Here is a 14,343-nt window from a genome sequence, read left to right as displayed (position 1 = left end):
CTGATGCAGGAGCTTTCCGCTGACCTGGAAGGGGCTCCTGCCCGCCAGTCGCTAGTCTTTAAATTTCCACATGAACACCCCAAAGCACCGACTTCTTTGGTCTTACCCATGCCCATGAGTCAACACTAAGGTTTTATTTATTTATTCAAAATATTTTTATTTTTAAATTATTTATTTATTCAAAAAAATTTTTAACTGGGAAACCATTAGGCTGAGCCAGCTTCAGTATTCTGGGCTCCTAAACCAGTAAATCAAAACCCAACTGCCTGGTAACTTAACCTAGTCAGCAATTGCCATCTGACCTCTAAATGGGGACTTTAACCAATCAAGATTTTCTTTGTCATGCGTCCCCGGTTCCTTAGGGAAGTCCTAAGCCACAGCGTGTGGTCAAGAGCTGCCTGGCTCTGAGCCACTGGTGCTTGGTACTATAAAGCTGGTCAAAAGCCCACAATAATAGGCCCAATGGTGAGAAACCACTATCATTTTGGTAAGAGATCATTTTATCAAATGGTGTTCTAAATATTTATGTCTATACCCACAGATTTGTGTTGCCCTCAACTTTGCTCTGACAGGCTTCCCTTGCTGTGGGTAGCGGTTGTTGCAGAGATGTCTTAACTGGCTGGAGTGCAGAGTCTAAACAAAGCTGAGGACGGGTGGGTCATCTCTATCAACCTCCCACCAGCCAAGGCTCAGGGAACTTCATGGCCGAGAGGGTGTGAGGAATGGAAGGGCTGGCAGATGGGGAGAAGTGTGACTGCTGACACGACACAGTTGTGGTACATATGAATTCACAGCAGCAGGACTCACCTGCACAAGACTGGGCCAGTCAACATGCCAGCACTTACCGACTGGGCCAGTCAACATGCCAGCACTTACCGGGAGGAGCACAGGAGCCCCAGCCCCTCAGAAGAGCAATTAGCAGTTGAGGGAGAGAGTCGGAGGGAGAGAGTCCCTGACTGTCCTTTGGGCACTTGGCTTTCTGTAAGTTGGTCGTGCCACAGTGGATGTTTTTACATCCATGTGCAGTCAGGTATCACTAAGTGGACTCAGGGGTTATCATAAAAAGGAGGACATGAAGCTGGGGGGACCATGGAATGGAGGGGGGCCCTAAGGAGGTGATTGGGAGTAGGTGGATATTATTGATATACTTTGTAGAAATGTACTAAACTTTCAAAGAATAAAAATTTAATAAATAAATAAAAATATAAAGTATAAAATATATAAATATAAAAACATATAAAATATAAAATATAAAAATAAATAAATAAAAATTGTCTTGTTTTTGTTTTTTTTCCGAGACAGGGTTTCTCTGCGTACCCCTGGCTGTCCTGGAACTCACTCTGCAGATCAAGCTGGCCTCGAACTCAGAAATCAGCCTACCTCTGCCGCCCAAGTGCTGGGATTAAAGGCATGTGCCACCACTGCCTGGCTCGGATCCCTTCTTTATTGGTACAGGGTACTATAAGACCTAATACTCAGGGCTGGAGAGATGGCTCAGTGGTTAAGAGCACTGACTGCTCTTCCAAAGGTGCTGAGTTCAAATCCCAAAAACCACATGGTGGCTCACAACCATCTGTAATGAGATCTGACACCCTCTCCTGGAGTGTCTGAAGACAGCTACAGTGTGCTTACATATAATAAATAAATAAGTCTTTTAAAAAAAAAAGTCCTGATTGGGCAGTGGTGGCGCACACCTTTAATCTCAGCACTTGGGAGGCAGAGGCAGGCGGATTTCTGAGTTCAAGGCCAGCCTGGTCTGCAGAGTGAGTTCCAGAACAGCCAGGGTTACACAGAGAAACCCTGTCTTGAAAAACCAAAAGAAGAGATCCACTCAAAACAAGCCTGGGGCTCACCAGGCCGACTGGTTACCAGCGCTTGCTCTCTGACGTTTGCCACTCACACAGGTGGACACATCAGTCATGGATCTGGAGCCTCTGGAAATGCATTGGTTCTCCTTATCCATGAATGCTTTTCACGGAACCTGTGTACAGGACTTAGCCTCTTCCCCATTGTCTATATAGAAAATAGGAACAAACTAGCGACTTTTTCTGAGCAAGCTCAGTTACGTCTTAGGGCAGACTGAGATGTTCCACTGCACTAGGCCTTCTGGTTCCCCCTTTAGTACAAGCCCCTATAAGGAGGCCCGTGAAGCTTCTGCATTCCCAAATACACATAGATCTGTCCATTCTTTTCTTGGGAAGATAAAGGTACAGGAGTTCTGAGAGCAGTTCTCAGGCTTCAGAGCAGAGTCACTGCTCACTAGGCCACCTCCCACAGTTCAGTGGGACATAGTTGAATTGTGGTGTAATGGGGACCACAGACAAGTCACACAGCATAGCATTCCCAAGACCGAGAGACCTCAGGTTTTCCCTCCTGCCGTTTTCCTTTATGTTCCTCCATCTTATGGAACCGCCTCATCTCATGAATGGGCTCTGATCTAAGAATAAAGATCTCCCTGAATCACTGCTTTCCTCTCAATAGCAAGGAAAGAGACCAATTAGCGATATCTGTCTTGAGCCCGGGAGAACCAAGTGGAACTAATGCGTGTCTTATCTGCTGCAGTCACTGTTTCTCCTTCATGCCTTCATGCCTGTTGGGCGTTGAAAGAACCGATTGAAAACCAGGTGAAGAGGACATATGCAGAAGGGAGGAAAAGAACCTAAGTAGAACCTGAGTCTGAGAAAATCTTTTTTTTTTTTAAAAAAGGCCACAACTGCACTGGAGGGTTTTTACTGCTCTCTGTAGAATGAATTCAACCTTCTATCCGAGCCCAGAGCGAAGTCCTGCAAGCATCTCAGCCAGCCTCATGGGCTCCTTCTCCCGGCTTCCTCCTCTAGCAGCTTTTCTTTCTGCTCCTTGTAGACTGAATAGCAATGGAACCCTCCTATTGTCTTTGCTCCCAGCTTCTTTCCTGCACAGCAGAGCTGGGGAGGAAGGGATATGCAAAAAAAAAGGGGGGCAAGGGGGAGTCATTCAAAGGAAAACCTTATTTTGGTGTGGAAAGCTCCATTTCCGTCATTATTGGAATAGCGTTCTGGTTCCCACAAGGAGAAGCGTCTTTGTGCTAGAAGCTCTTGGTGAACACTCTTTACCTCACGTCCCAAGAGCTTTGAAGTCCCAAAACCCCATTCTTAGGCAGGCAGGTCTCTGTGTCGCTTATCAGTAAGAAGTCAGCCATTGAGCCAGATGTTTACTCATGGACTCTTTTAATTCTAAAGATACAAATCACCTACTGGTGAAAGGGGTGTGGGGCAGAGCAGAGGGCCTCTGGTGGATAAGAAGGGGGTGGGGCTGCTCCTTTCACCCCTGGGGACCGCTGGTGTCCTTTGTAAGCATCAAGCCAGGCTGGGTGGGGTGAGGTTGTTTGAATAGCATGGCCTCCACCTCAGCACTGGTTCTAAAGGGAACTCTAAGATGGGTTTTGATTGACAGCACAGCCCATTGGGTCATAGTGTAATAGCAAAGATAGAGTGCAGTAGGTTAAAGGTATTTTACTACAAGACAGGGGGTTTGGATTAAATGGATATGTGTTAGTTGGACAGCATATATGATGGGGCATTCTTAGATCATGTAGCCATGATCCAACATGGAATTCCTATTCCATGGGAACTCATCCAGTCTGGACACTCATCCAGTCTGCACATCTTCATGCAGAGTGGCACTCAATATGCGAGTAGTGGTGAAGCTGAACAAGTTTGCTGGGTCTATAACAGAAACCGACTTCCATCTGATAAAACATCAACAGCTATCAAGTGTGTGTACTCATATTCCAACAAGTCCAAAAAAAAAAAAAAAACCCTACTTCTATGAAGGAGCTAAAAATATAAAATATATAGGATAGCAGTGTACCCTATAAGACCTATAGAAACAAGGTCCTATTTTTAATTCTACCTTAATTAAAAAAAAAAAAAAAACAAAAACAAAAAAACCTTCCGCCGGGCAGTGGTGGTGCATGCCTTTAATCCCAGCACTTGGGAGGCAGAGGCAGGTGGATTTCTGAGTTGGAGGCCAGCCTGGTCTACAGAGTGAGTTCCAGGACAACCAGTACTATACAGAGAAACCCTGTCTCAAAACAAACAAACAAACAAACAAAAAAACAAAAACTCCCTACCACTGAGAAAAGACAGGCTCCAAATTCCATCCTTTAAAACAGAGTCCTTGGATAATAAAGCGGCAGCATTATATTTGTATATAATATTATATATTAGAGGGCCCATGCTGAGCCTCCTCCATCAGCCATACAACAAGTCTAGAATAAAAGGAAGTTTATTTGGGATGTGGGAAGGAGTTGTGGGGAAGGGAGTAGAGGCAGAGAAAGAAAGGGTACAGAGAAGGAGAGAAAGAGAGGAGAGAGAAAGAAAGGGAAAGGCTAACTGGGAACATGTAGCCAGCCAGGAACACATGGGGAGAGAGGATGATAATGGAGAAAGAGAAAAAGGGAAAGAGAAGAGAAAGACAGAGAGAGAGAGAGAGAGAGAGAGAGAGAGAGAGAGGGAGAGAGGGAGAGAGGGAGAGGGAGAGAGGGAGAGAGGGAGAGAGGGAGAGAGAGATAGGTAACTGTTGGGCTGAACCTAGAACACTGGAGATCTTTGCAGGCAGAAAGATGTTTCTTGGTGAAGCTAATGGTCTGGCCATGAGGATGGTTGACAAATTAATTGTCCAGATCTCCTCCCCTCATACCACCAATAGTGTTTGCCAAGTTCTAAATGTAGCCAGATATTGGAATGGTAATTCTAGGAAACACTCTTTTTAAACTCATTTCTATCTTTGAAAGAAGAGTCAACCTTTGAGCACACAACAGTTCTATACTGGGCTTTGCTAATAGCAGCCTCCATGTGGTCATGAAATGGACTGGAAAACCTATGTAGACCATGAGTGAGTCCCTTAGGCAAGAAGGAGGAGATGAGAAGATATCAGGATACAATGGTTCCTTTTCGGGGGTTGGGGGGCAGGGAATTGACGGTGCTGGCTCTCTGAGAGTCCTACCTTGCTTGAAAGGTGGGGAATTACCTGTCTTACTATCTTTAATGCTCAGCTAACTAGTCTAAGCACATGCTCATTAACAGGAGGAGAGCAGAAACAATGAAACCATTTAAAAAAACTGTGAGGGTCTTCTCCACCTGGCTTACCATGATGAACAGCGTCAGGAGGAAGATGCTCATCGACATGATGGAGAAGCTGTCCAGGAACCAGGTACACCAAATCACAGCATTAGAGACACCTTGGTTTTTCAAGGTCTCCTTCAGCCTCAGCTCCTTTTCCAAGACGATGCCCTTAACAGTCATGGAGACAGAGTAGATCCACGCCAGCACCATGAAGATAGGGAAACAGCGATTCAGGATGATCATGAAGCTAAAGTGAGAGGAAAAAGCAGAACAGAGCCAGCTGTACCTAGTAGAGATGATGTAAGTATTTATTGAATGGAGAGTTGAGAATGAAGTTTGAAGGCAGAAAAACAAATCACTGGGCTTTCACTAGGTTGAACCCCCTTTCACATTTGTTATTTCTCGCTTTAAGGCAAGATGGTGCCGTTCTGGACAGCACAGATGGATGCTCTATAAGTGAAGTATAGGAATAAAACCATACCATCTCTGTAATACAGTACATATGTCATATAGTATATATAGATCTTTCCCATGAAGGCTTGTGGGAAAGACTGTAGACCTGATGGTATAGGTTATGATCTGAACAAGGCAATGATCCAATAGCCATTGATTCCAACAGCCATTTGTAAGTGGAGTAGAACCTGGGATAGGTTCTCAGCAAGCAGGACAGATTAGACACGATGGGATCACATCAGGGTAAGCGTTACAGGTTTTCCCTGTGAATAATGCACTGGTAAGGCCCTTGGGATTATTATCTATTGAAACTGTTGGGTGTTGTCAAAGGAAGGGCCTGATGCCAGCGTGGGAGGATAGTTTCACTCAAAATGGCCCTAGGGAGGGAACCAAACAACCAAAACCCATGCACTTCTGAGGCTGGCCGCCAGAGGGCTCTCCCATACAGAATGACTCCAATTCCCACAGGTTCTCCATACTTAGCAATTTTCCTGCCAGCTCCTGCCCTTCTGACCCTGAAAGTGGACCTGGGCTCTTGCCTCTTATCCAAAGGAGAGCTAACTTCTGGACAGCCAGCCACTGTTATCTCTGCAGTCTTCTGCTGGACTGGAGACCTGATGGGGCCACAGTGTTGAGCACTGCTTTCCTATGTGTACATTGGGGTTTACTTTACAATCTCTCCAGCTGGCAGCTGGACTCTTTTCTCCACATTTTGCAATCTCTGCTTCCCGGACCCCACTGCCACACACAGCCATGTGACAGTGACTTTCCCGGTGTTCTCAACACCCCAGGAGTTAAATTCCTAAGCCAACTGTAGGTCAGGGAGTGTTTCTGACCCCATCCACCAGGATAACAAGCCTTCGGAGCACCTTCCCCCCCACCTCTGTCCCTTTCTCCACTACTCCAAAATCTATTTTCAACAAAACAGCAGGCTGTTTGCTTAGCATGGCCAAAGGATGGACAAGGCGTTAGGATGGGAGTGGTCAGAGAGGGAGGCCAGAGCTCATCCAACACATTCCTCTACCTTTTCACCAAACACACATCACAGGAATGTTAATTAGGGAAGGAGCTGCATTATTCTGAGGCTCCTAGGTACCAGGCCTACTTGCCACACAGTCTGAATCTGCTGATCTGGCAATCACTGGTGTTTACCCTGACCAGAACCCTTCCACATACCAAACATACTACGAAGTGGAAATTTAAACAGCGGGCATCCCCCCTTCAACTTCATTCCTATTGTTTGAACCCCCAACTTCCCTTTTGTACCCCCAACACCCTATCATTTTGTTTTCCCCTCTGCTTCTGTCTGGAGTGCGGAGGCAGCATCTTCTTCAGTCAGAACCTTATTCTCCCCAGTCTCGCCCTCATCCCTGGGGTTCCTTCAGGAGACACTGAAGCCTAGAGAGCACACCCACTTGCTACTTTTCAGCTCAGGGAAGAAGATGGAGGTCTGGGACTCACGAGTCATCCACAAAACAGGGATAGGGCATCTGCTGGAGGTAGACTCCGATCGGAGGCTCTGCTGGGGTCTGACTCCTCACGATCCCTTGCTCCACCATGTCCTGTAGATAGGCAAAGCCTCCCCAAACGTACCGGAAATCTTCGACAGGATCCGCCCTAGGACCAGAATCCCAGTACCTAAGAAGGCACAGGATGAAGGGGGAAGGATGTAAGTGAGAGTGGGTAACTCACTCACTTCACAAGCCCAGCTTACCCCAGAACCCAACCCCTTGACACATTCTCATCAACCTTCATAAGGTGACAACTGTTTACTACAGTTCTGGTGCTGTGGTGACCTGCCACCACCCCACCCCACCCCCAGCATAAAATTATTTTTGTTGCTACTCCATAACTGTAATCTTGTTACTGTGATGAATCATCATATAAATATCTGTGCTTTCAGATGGTCTTGGGCCAGCCCTGTGAAAGGGCTGTGTGACCCATAGGTTGAGGAAGATGTCCTGAATGGTTCCCAGACAGTCCAGCTCTGCGTTGGGTTACAGTGCTAACTCCGATTGCCATGACTCACAAGGTGATTGCTCCCATCTACCTCCATCTGCACCAATCATACTCTCTCCCATTTAGCTTACCTTCATTGATGCTCAGGCTGCATTTACCCTTAGTCCTCTACTCTCTACCAGAAACAATTCACCGTGAATTTTGGAGAAACCCTTCAAGGCTGAACCATCACCTGTCTTTGATCTTATTGGTCTTCTCCACGACATCTATGTCCATCCGAATCTTGTATTTCACATGGGGAGGGAGGGAGCTGGTCCAGGGATACATGTCAGGGAATACCACTCCGGCCCAGAACCTGTTCTCTTCCAGGAGAGACAGGGCTCGTTGGATGAGTTGAACTTCATCATAGTAACTTTCAAACTTATCCAGGACCAGACACTGCAGAGGATCACAAAGGTGGAGAGAGTCTAAGACTAAATTCTAAACAAAAAGGCAGATGAAACTCTACTGCCCAAGGGATGGGTCCCCCACAAAAAGACCTATACACCAAATATGTACTAACTACAGGGTCTGCCATTAGTTTCTTCATATGCCTAGGTTGGGGGGGGGTGGCAGGAGGGATGCAGGGGCCCTGGAAATGATGACAGGCTCTTATCACTGAAGAGTTAATGAAGACCGAGCTGCCCAGCTGTCCAAGACAGTCCAAATATGCAAGTCCTCAAAATGACACAAATACTCAAGGTTCTCACTCCCCAGCAAGGGGAGGCGAGGGAGTGGGGTCATGGTGGACACAGGCTGCTTTGAAGATCAGAAAGCCTGAGGATAAAAGACTTTTAAAGAGAGAAACATTCCTGGCATTGAACCTTCCTGGCTCTCTCTAAACACACACAGGCTATCCAGCTGAGGGACGAACCAGGAAGAGGAAAGCAAAGAAAAGGACGGCCAAAATGATGTCATCTGAGAGGTCATTTTTATTTACAGCTTCATGGTGAGAAAGTGGAATTATCCCACTATCTCTTTTGTCCACTTGAGACACACACACACACAGAGAGAGAGAGAGAGAGAGAGAGAAAGAGAGAGGGAGGGAGAGAGAGAGAGAGAGAGAGAGAGAGAGAGAGAGAAAGAGAAAGAGAGAGAGAGAGGGAGAGAGAGAGAAAGAGAGCCATAAAAGAACAAAACTAAGAATTTCATTTAGATGGAGGACTGAGAGGTTGCTCACTTGTACAGACTTGCTGAAGTAATTATGTTATACTGGTATTCGTTTTACACAGGGGGTTTTGTGTCCATGAATTTTAGAATGTAACTCACAAGAGGTCAGATGGCCTTGTCTTGATTAATTTGTTCGACGAATATTTACAGAGTATATGCAACATGCCAGAGCCTGCCAGGCTCCCCGGGTACAGAAGAGAGGACGACAATCTCTTCCTGAGACAAACTCAAACCTGATGAGGGAGGGATTGTAGTGAACCAAGGAGCTCAGAGAGCGGGCAGAGGAAGGAAAATGGAGGTCAGCTTGACCACGAGGAGCAGCACTGTGGCCTTGGGGGACCTGCAAGGATAGAGTGGTGGTTCCCATCGTCCCTCAAGTTTTGGAGCACTGACTGGCTTTAAAAAGACACCAAAGTGTTTATTTCAAAATCTTGAGAGACAAGGCCAGGGCGTTAGCATTTTGTTAAAAAACAAATCAACAACAACAAAACCCTCCCCAGGTAGTCACGATACACAACATATCAAGTAAAACACGGCGAGTGGTTGGAAGCGGACCCTTTGTTCTGCTGGATTTGGGTATTTGACGGACCAACTGAGGAGTGTCTCGGGGCACACGCTTTCAGGCTAAGACCAGGAGAACTCGGACAAGCCCTAAAATACCATAAGGTCACTGTGGGGTTCTAAGCAGAAGTAGGACGAATGAGATCACATAGGGAAGTGGCAGGAAGCACTAGGCTAGACTGCTGAGTCTATTCAGGCTTTAAAGAGCAGTTAACTCCATCCAGGAGAACCTGGGAGTCAGCTGGAAACTGATTTGTGCTAGGGAAGAAATCTCAGAGATGCTCCTGAGTGAAGGGCAGATTGATAGAGCCAGGGTCCCTATGCTCTATCTCTGGCCCAGAGTTCACTCTGGTACACCAGGGTTAGGAGGCCTAGCGGAGTCCGCAGAGATGCTTCTGAGTGAAGGGCAGATTGATAGAGCCAGGGTCCCTTGCGCTCTGTCTCTGGCCCAGAGTTTACCCTAGCACATCAGGGTTAGAAGGCCTAGCCTACTCCGCACATCCGGCATTATGTGGCTTATGGATGGATTCTTCCACAAGCTTACAAGTGTCCTGTAGGCTGAACAATGCATCTTGTTTATCCTCACCCAGTAGCCCAGGAAAGTTAGGCTCAAGAGCAGTGATCCTCAACATGTGGGTTGCAACCCCTTTGGGGGGGGGGGTCGCATATCAGATGTCCTGCATATTAGATATTTACATTACAATTCATAACAGCAGCAAAATTACAATTATGAAGTAGCAATGACATAATGTTACGGTTGAGGGTCATCACACCATGAGGACCTGTATGAGAGGGTAGCAGCATTAGGAAGGTTGAGAAGCACTGCTCCAGAGGACTGAAAACTTCTAGGCAGTGGTAGGGTGAGTATGAAGCCCCTAATCACTTGATTAAGGAGAAATTAAAAAACCAGAGACACAAGGACCAGAGAGCTAAGCTCTACAGTACTGGCAAGAAGCAAGCAGACCCAGCTTGCTCCCTGTAAACCCCTAACTTCTGAAGCACTATGCAGAGGGTTAGAAGAGCAATCTCCTTGGAGGGGGCTGTATTTGAACACCAAGGTGTTACAAGACCACCCTCACTGGATTTTCTGACTTCAGTTGTCCTTCCTAGGACATGCCCATGTGGTAATCTAGGTGTTCTAGATAAAAGAGAAGGATCTTTCAAGCTGATGTGGAGAGGAGAAACTGGTGCATGCAAAAAGACCAACAGGGTCAAGCAGGGCTTAAAAGGTTTGTAATGTTAAAAGGAAATTGGATTGGTATTTCTTTAAGAAACACAAGTAAGAGTAGACGCATCACAGAGCTAAAGGAAATAGATTCTTTTCAGTCAGTCACTGTCTTGCAAGCAGGACTTACCTGCTAGGCTTAAAACGGGCCAGTCCTAAAACAAGACAAAGGACTTTGGTACATCATAGGCCAATGAATTTTCATCTCTTCAAGGTGGAAGCAGCTTATACTCTGTTCATAGGTGTGTGTGTGTGTGTGTGTGTGTGTGTGTGTGTGTGTGTGTGTGTAAGAGAGAGAGAGAGAGAGAGAGAGAGAGAGAGAGAGAGAGAGAGAGAGAGAGAGCATCTAATGCATAGATCCTTAAAACAGCTGGGGAAGCCAGCCTGCAGCCAGTTTGTCAGTAATTAACCCAACAGCAATACTATCACTATGGCAGACAGGTTCAGCAGCTGTTGCTTGGGCAAGGACACTTTGGTCTGAGCTGCTACAAGGAGGTAACAGAGTATGTGTGTTTACTATCTGGGCAGTGGTGGCACATGCCTTAAATGCCATCACTCAGGAGGCAGAGGCAGGCAGATTTCTGTGAGTTTGAGGCTAGCCAGTCCTACAGAGGAGTTCCAGGACAGACAGGGATATGGAGTGAAACCCTGTCTCAAAACAAACAAATCACAAAAACAACCAAACCAAACCAAACCAAACCGTAACACATGTTTAAGTTTGCTTTAGGGAGACATCGAGGTCTGGCAAAGATGAGCAATAAAATAATCAGAATCGGGCTGTTTGTCAGGTTTAGAACTGGTATGTGTTTAAATAAGATAAACTAGACACAGACAAATGTCACACCTCCTCACTCATTGAGGGGACTAGTGAGTTAGAGTTGTAGAAGAATCAAATAGTCTCTGCTAGAGCCTGGGAGGTATAGCAGGGAAAAAGTCCAGAAAGGCATTCAATGGGGTGCCGAGACAGAGAGGAACACTCACTTTGGGGTTTCTTTCAGTGCAGTAGAGTAACTATTGCTTATGAAAACCTGTGATCGAATCCCCAGTACAGTAAACACTAGTGGCTAAGGAGATAGAAGTGCTGGTAATCGTTTTTGGTTCTGTACATCATAGATATGAGTTGAACTACCAAAATATACTACCATAACAATTTATAAATATTATGTATTATTAAAAATACAGCATTTAGAATGAATTTGAAGTTAAATTTCTAAAATAAAATCAAAATTACTTGGGGAGATGAACACTGTTTAAGGCAGTTTCACATGGATATTGCACGATCGCTTGACATCACAAGGCACTGGGATGAAGTATCTTAGAGGTCTCTGGTCTTGTTTGACCAGGAACAAATGGGACCACAGGAGTGAAGAATCTTGTTTTAGTTCATCACAGCTCAGAAGCAAAATCTGCATGTATGCCTTCAGTACGGGGCCTTGGAAGTTCCAGTGTGTGCACAGGTGTTCCCCATTGTTCCTTTGGGAACTAAGTCATAGGCCATATGCAAAATTCTCACATTATTGAAGGTCTCTTGCCTTAGAATCATACTGTCTAGTGGAATTTTCTGCAATGACCAACTTGTTCTCTAGCTATCCTGTCCAATATGGTAGCCAGTGATCACACGTGGCTATTGAATACTACAGATTTCATTGGTGCCATTCTAAGCATTGAGTTTTCAGTTTTATGGGGCTGCTGGTTGCTATGGGGTCAGCACAGCTTCAGTGGTAATAAGTCCCTTCCCGTCAGGGTCGTGTTCTGTTCAACGTGGTCTCTGGAATAGTATTTTCTCATGCTAGGGTGTCAACGAGTATTTTCTGAACTGAATTGGTTTGAATTTGCCAGCCCTGATACCGCAAGTGTGGCTGTCTGTCTGTGCTTTGAACAAAATTCTACGTATCCCAGACTCATGAAAAACTGGCAGCAAAAGACTCTGCTGTGATTCAACTAGGGTCTAACTGTTGGGGGAAAAAGAGCTGATATAAACAAATAACATGACTTCCAGGGGCATCACACTCATTCTCTTTGAACCTTATATCTTAATATACTGGAATAAACAGCTGATGTTTTCAATGATATTGTTGACTCCTGTGATGACGTAGGCTCCATCCTGCCTGTTTAATCAGGCAGCTGATTCATAGTCATATTTCCTGATGTGTTTTCCTAGTTGGGGACCTTGATACTTTGGAAACACAGAATTTAGCAGGTTCTCAAACGCTTACATCTATTTTAAAACCTCTGAGCCAGTTTCCTCCTCACCACCTTGGGAAGAGACACAGCACAGTGTTGGGGTCTGACAGTACTCTGTGTCACCCCCTCTTGCTGTTTCCCATGGCTTTTGCTGCCTTTGCTGATTTTAAGCTGTGCCCAACCTCAGAGATTCATTCTAAGGATCACATGAGGCCTCAGTGATCACATGAGGGTACCTCACACCAAGATTAAAAAGTCGGGGTAAAAAGCTCACCTAGCACACACAAGGCCCTAGGTTTGCTTTCCAACATGGAAAAAGCACAACAAAAAATAAACAGTAACTACAGCCGGGCAGTGGTGGCACACGCCTTTAATCCCAGCACTTGGGAGGCAGAGGCAGGTGGATTTCTGAGTTCGAGGCCAGCCTGGTCTACAGAGTGAGCTCCAGGACAGCCAGGGCTACACAGAGAAACCCTGTCTCAGAAAACTAAAATAAATAAATAAACAAACACAGAAACAAACAGCAACTACAAATATTGATTGATGGTTTGCTTCATGCCCCAAACAGCCCAAGGGCTTTATTCGTATGAACACATTTCATCTCCAACATCACATGAAGGCCAGTTACTGTGGTCATTTAAAGCCCACAAAATACACTGAAACAAACTTCCCCTGGGGCAGAATCTCTTTTCATCCCCAACAGTACACCGCACTGTCTCACGAATAATGAGGGCTTTATAAATGCCATGTTACTCTTGTTTTTGCAAAAGATCTTTGAACATCAACAATCAAGTGACTTTCAAGTTCCTGCCAGATTCGTCTTCATTAATGACAGTTGTTCACCAGGGGAGGAGAGCAGTTATTTTCTTCAAATAATCTGTGTGAGGACACAGACTGTCCTGAGCTAATCCACAGTGCTCCATCTGGCCAGCACAGTGCTCTGGCCAGAATCCAAGGCCACCTGGACAAAGGAATAGAGAGCGGGCCAGTGGGTGACGTTCAGCTAGCTGCTGCTGTCTAAAGGAAGGTTCTATAAAACAAAACTCGAACACCATGTTACCCTCACCAAACTTTCTTTATGAGGTCAGGAGGAAGCAAGTGCTTTGAATGTAAGTCAGGCATGATTCAAAATGTATTCTCGTGGGGAGGCCATCCGCCTCACAGCAGGTGACCTCACGCCCTCCTGGTAGTTAAACTAATCCCCAAAGATAAACCTTGACTGATGGGCATGTATATTAGAATATGCATGTGCTGTAAGCTTCCGAGCTAATGACAAATCCCTCAGCAGAAGACCTGGCTTGGATGTATTAAGTCTATTGTGACAGGCTTGTCAGGTACAACATACTGCGTTCTAACGAGGCCACGGAGTCTATTTTTAAATGCCATCCTGTTCTATGTCATCATGGGGATTGGGGAAGTGTGACGGGCAATAAGATTGGCTAAAGTAAAGTGCTCAACATAAACCCAGTGCACCTATTTGGAAAAGCGAATAAAATCAGTATCCTATGCCCGCAGAAGTAAGCTTTGAGCAAATGTCAGAGCAGGAACTCAGAATCTCAGTGAGAACCAGGACAACGCCCTGCCCTCTGACAGCCAACAAAGCAGAGATCTATCAGCACACCAAGGGGTCTCCTAGTCCTGTCCCCC

The 14,343-nt window shown here is 45.7% G+C and overlaps 1 protein-coding gene across 1 annotated transcript in view; it reads right to left on the bottom strand.

The window, feature by feature from the left end:
• Abca4 (ATP binding cassette subfamily A member 4) overlaps positions 1 to 14,343 on the bottom strand; it is a 141,613-nt gene that overhangs the window by 71,363 nt on the left and 55,907 nt on the right. The window contains exons 12-14 of the mRNA XM_031375329.1: positions 7,750 to 7,955; positions 7,020 to 7,196; positions 5,130 to 5,352 (exon numbers count right to left, since the gene is read on the bottom strand). Of these exons, the coding sequence (XP_031231189.1) occupies positions 5,130 to 5,352; positions 7,020 to 7,196; positions 7,750 to 7,955 (606 nt within the window). The remainder of the gene's footprint in view (positions 1 to 5,129; positions 5,353 to 7,019; positions 7,197 to 7,749; positions 7,956 to 14,343) is intronic.

The sequence above is a fragment of the Mastomys coucha genome, unplaced genomic scaffold (genome assembly GCF_008632895.1).
Source record: "Mastomys coucha isolate ucsf_1 unplaced genomic scaffold, UCSF_Mcou_1 pScaffold16, whole genome shotgun sequence".
NCBI lineage: Eukaryota > Metazoa > Chordata > Mammalia > Rodentia > Muridae > Mastomys > Mastomys coucha.
This window is presented reverse-complemented; position numbering and strand designations above follow the sequence as displayed.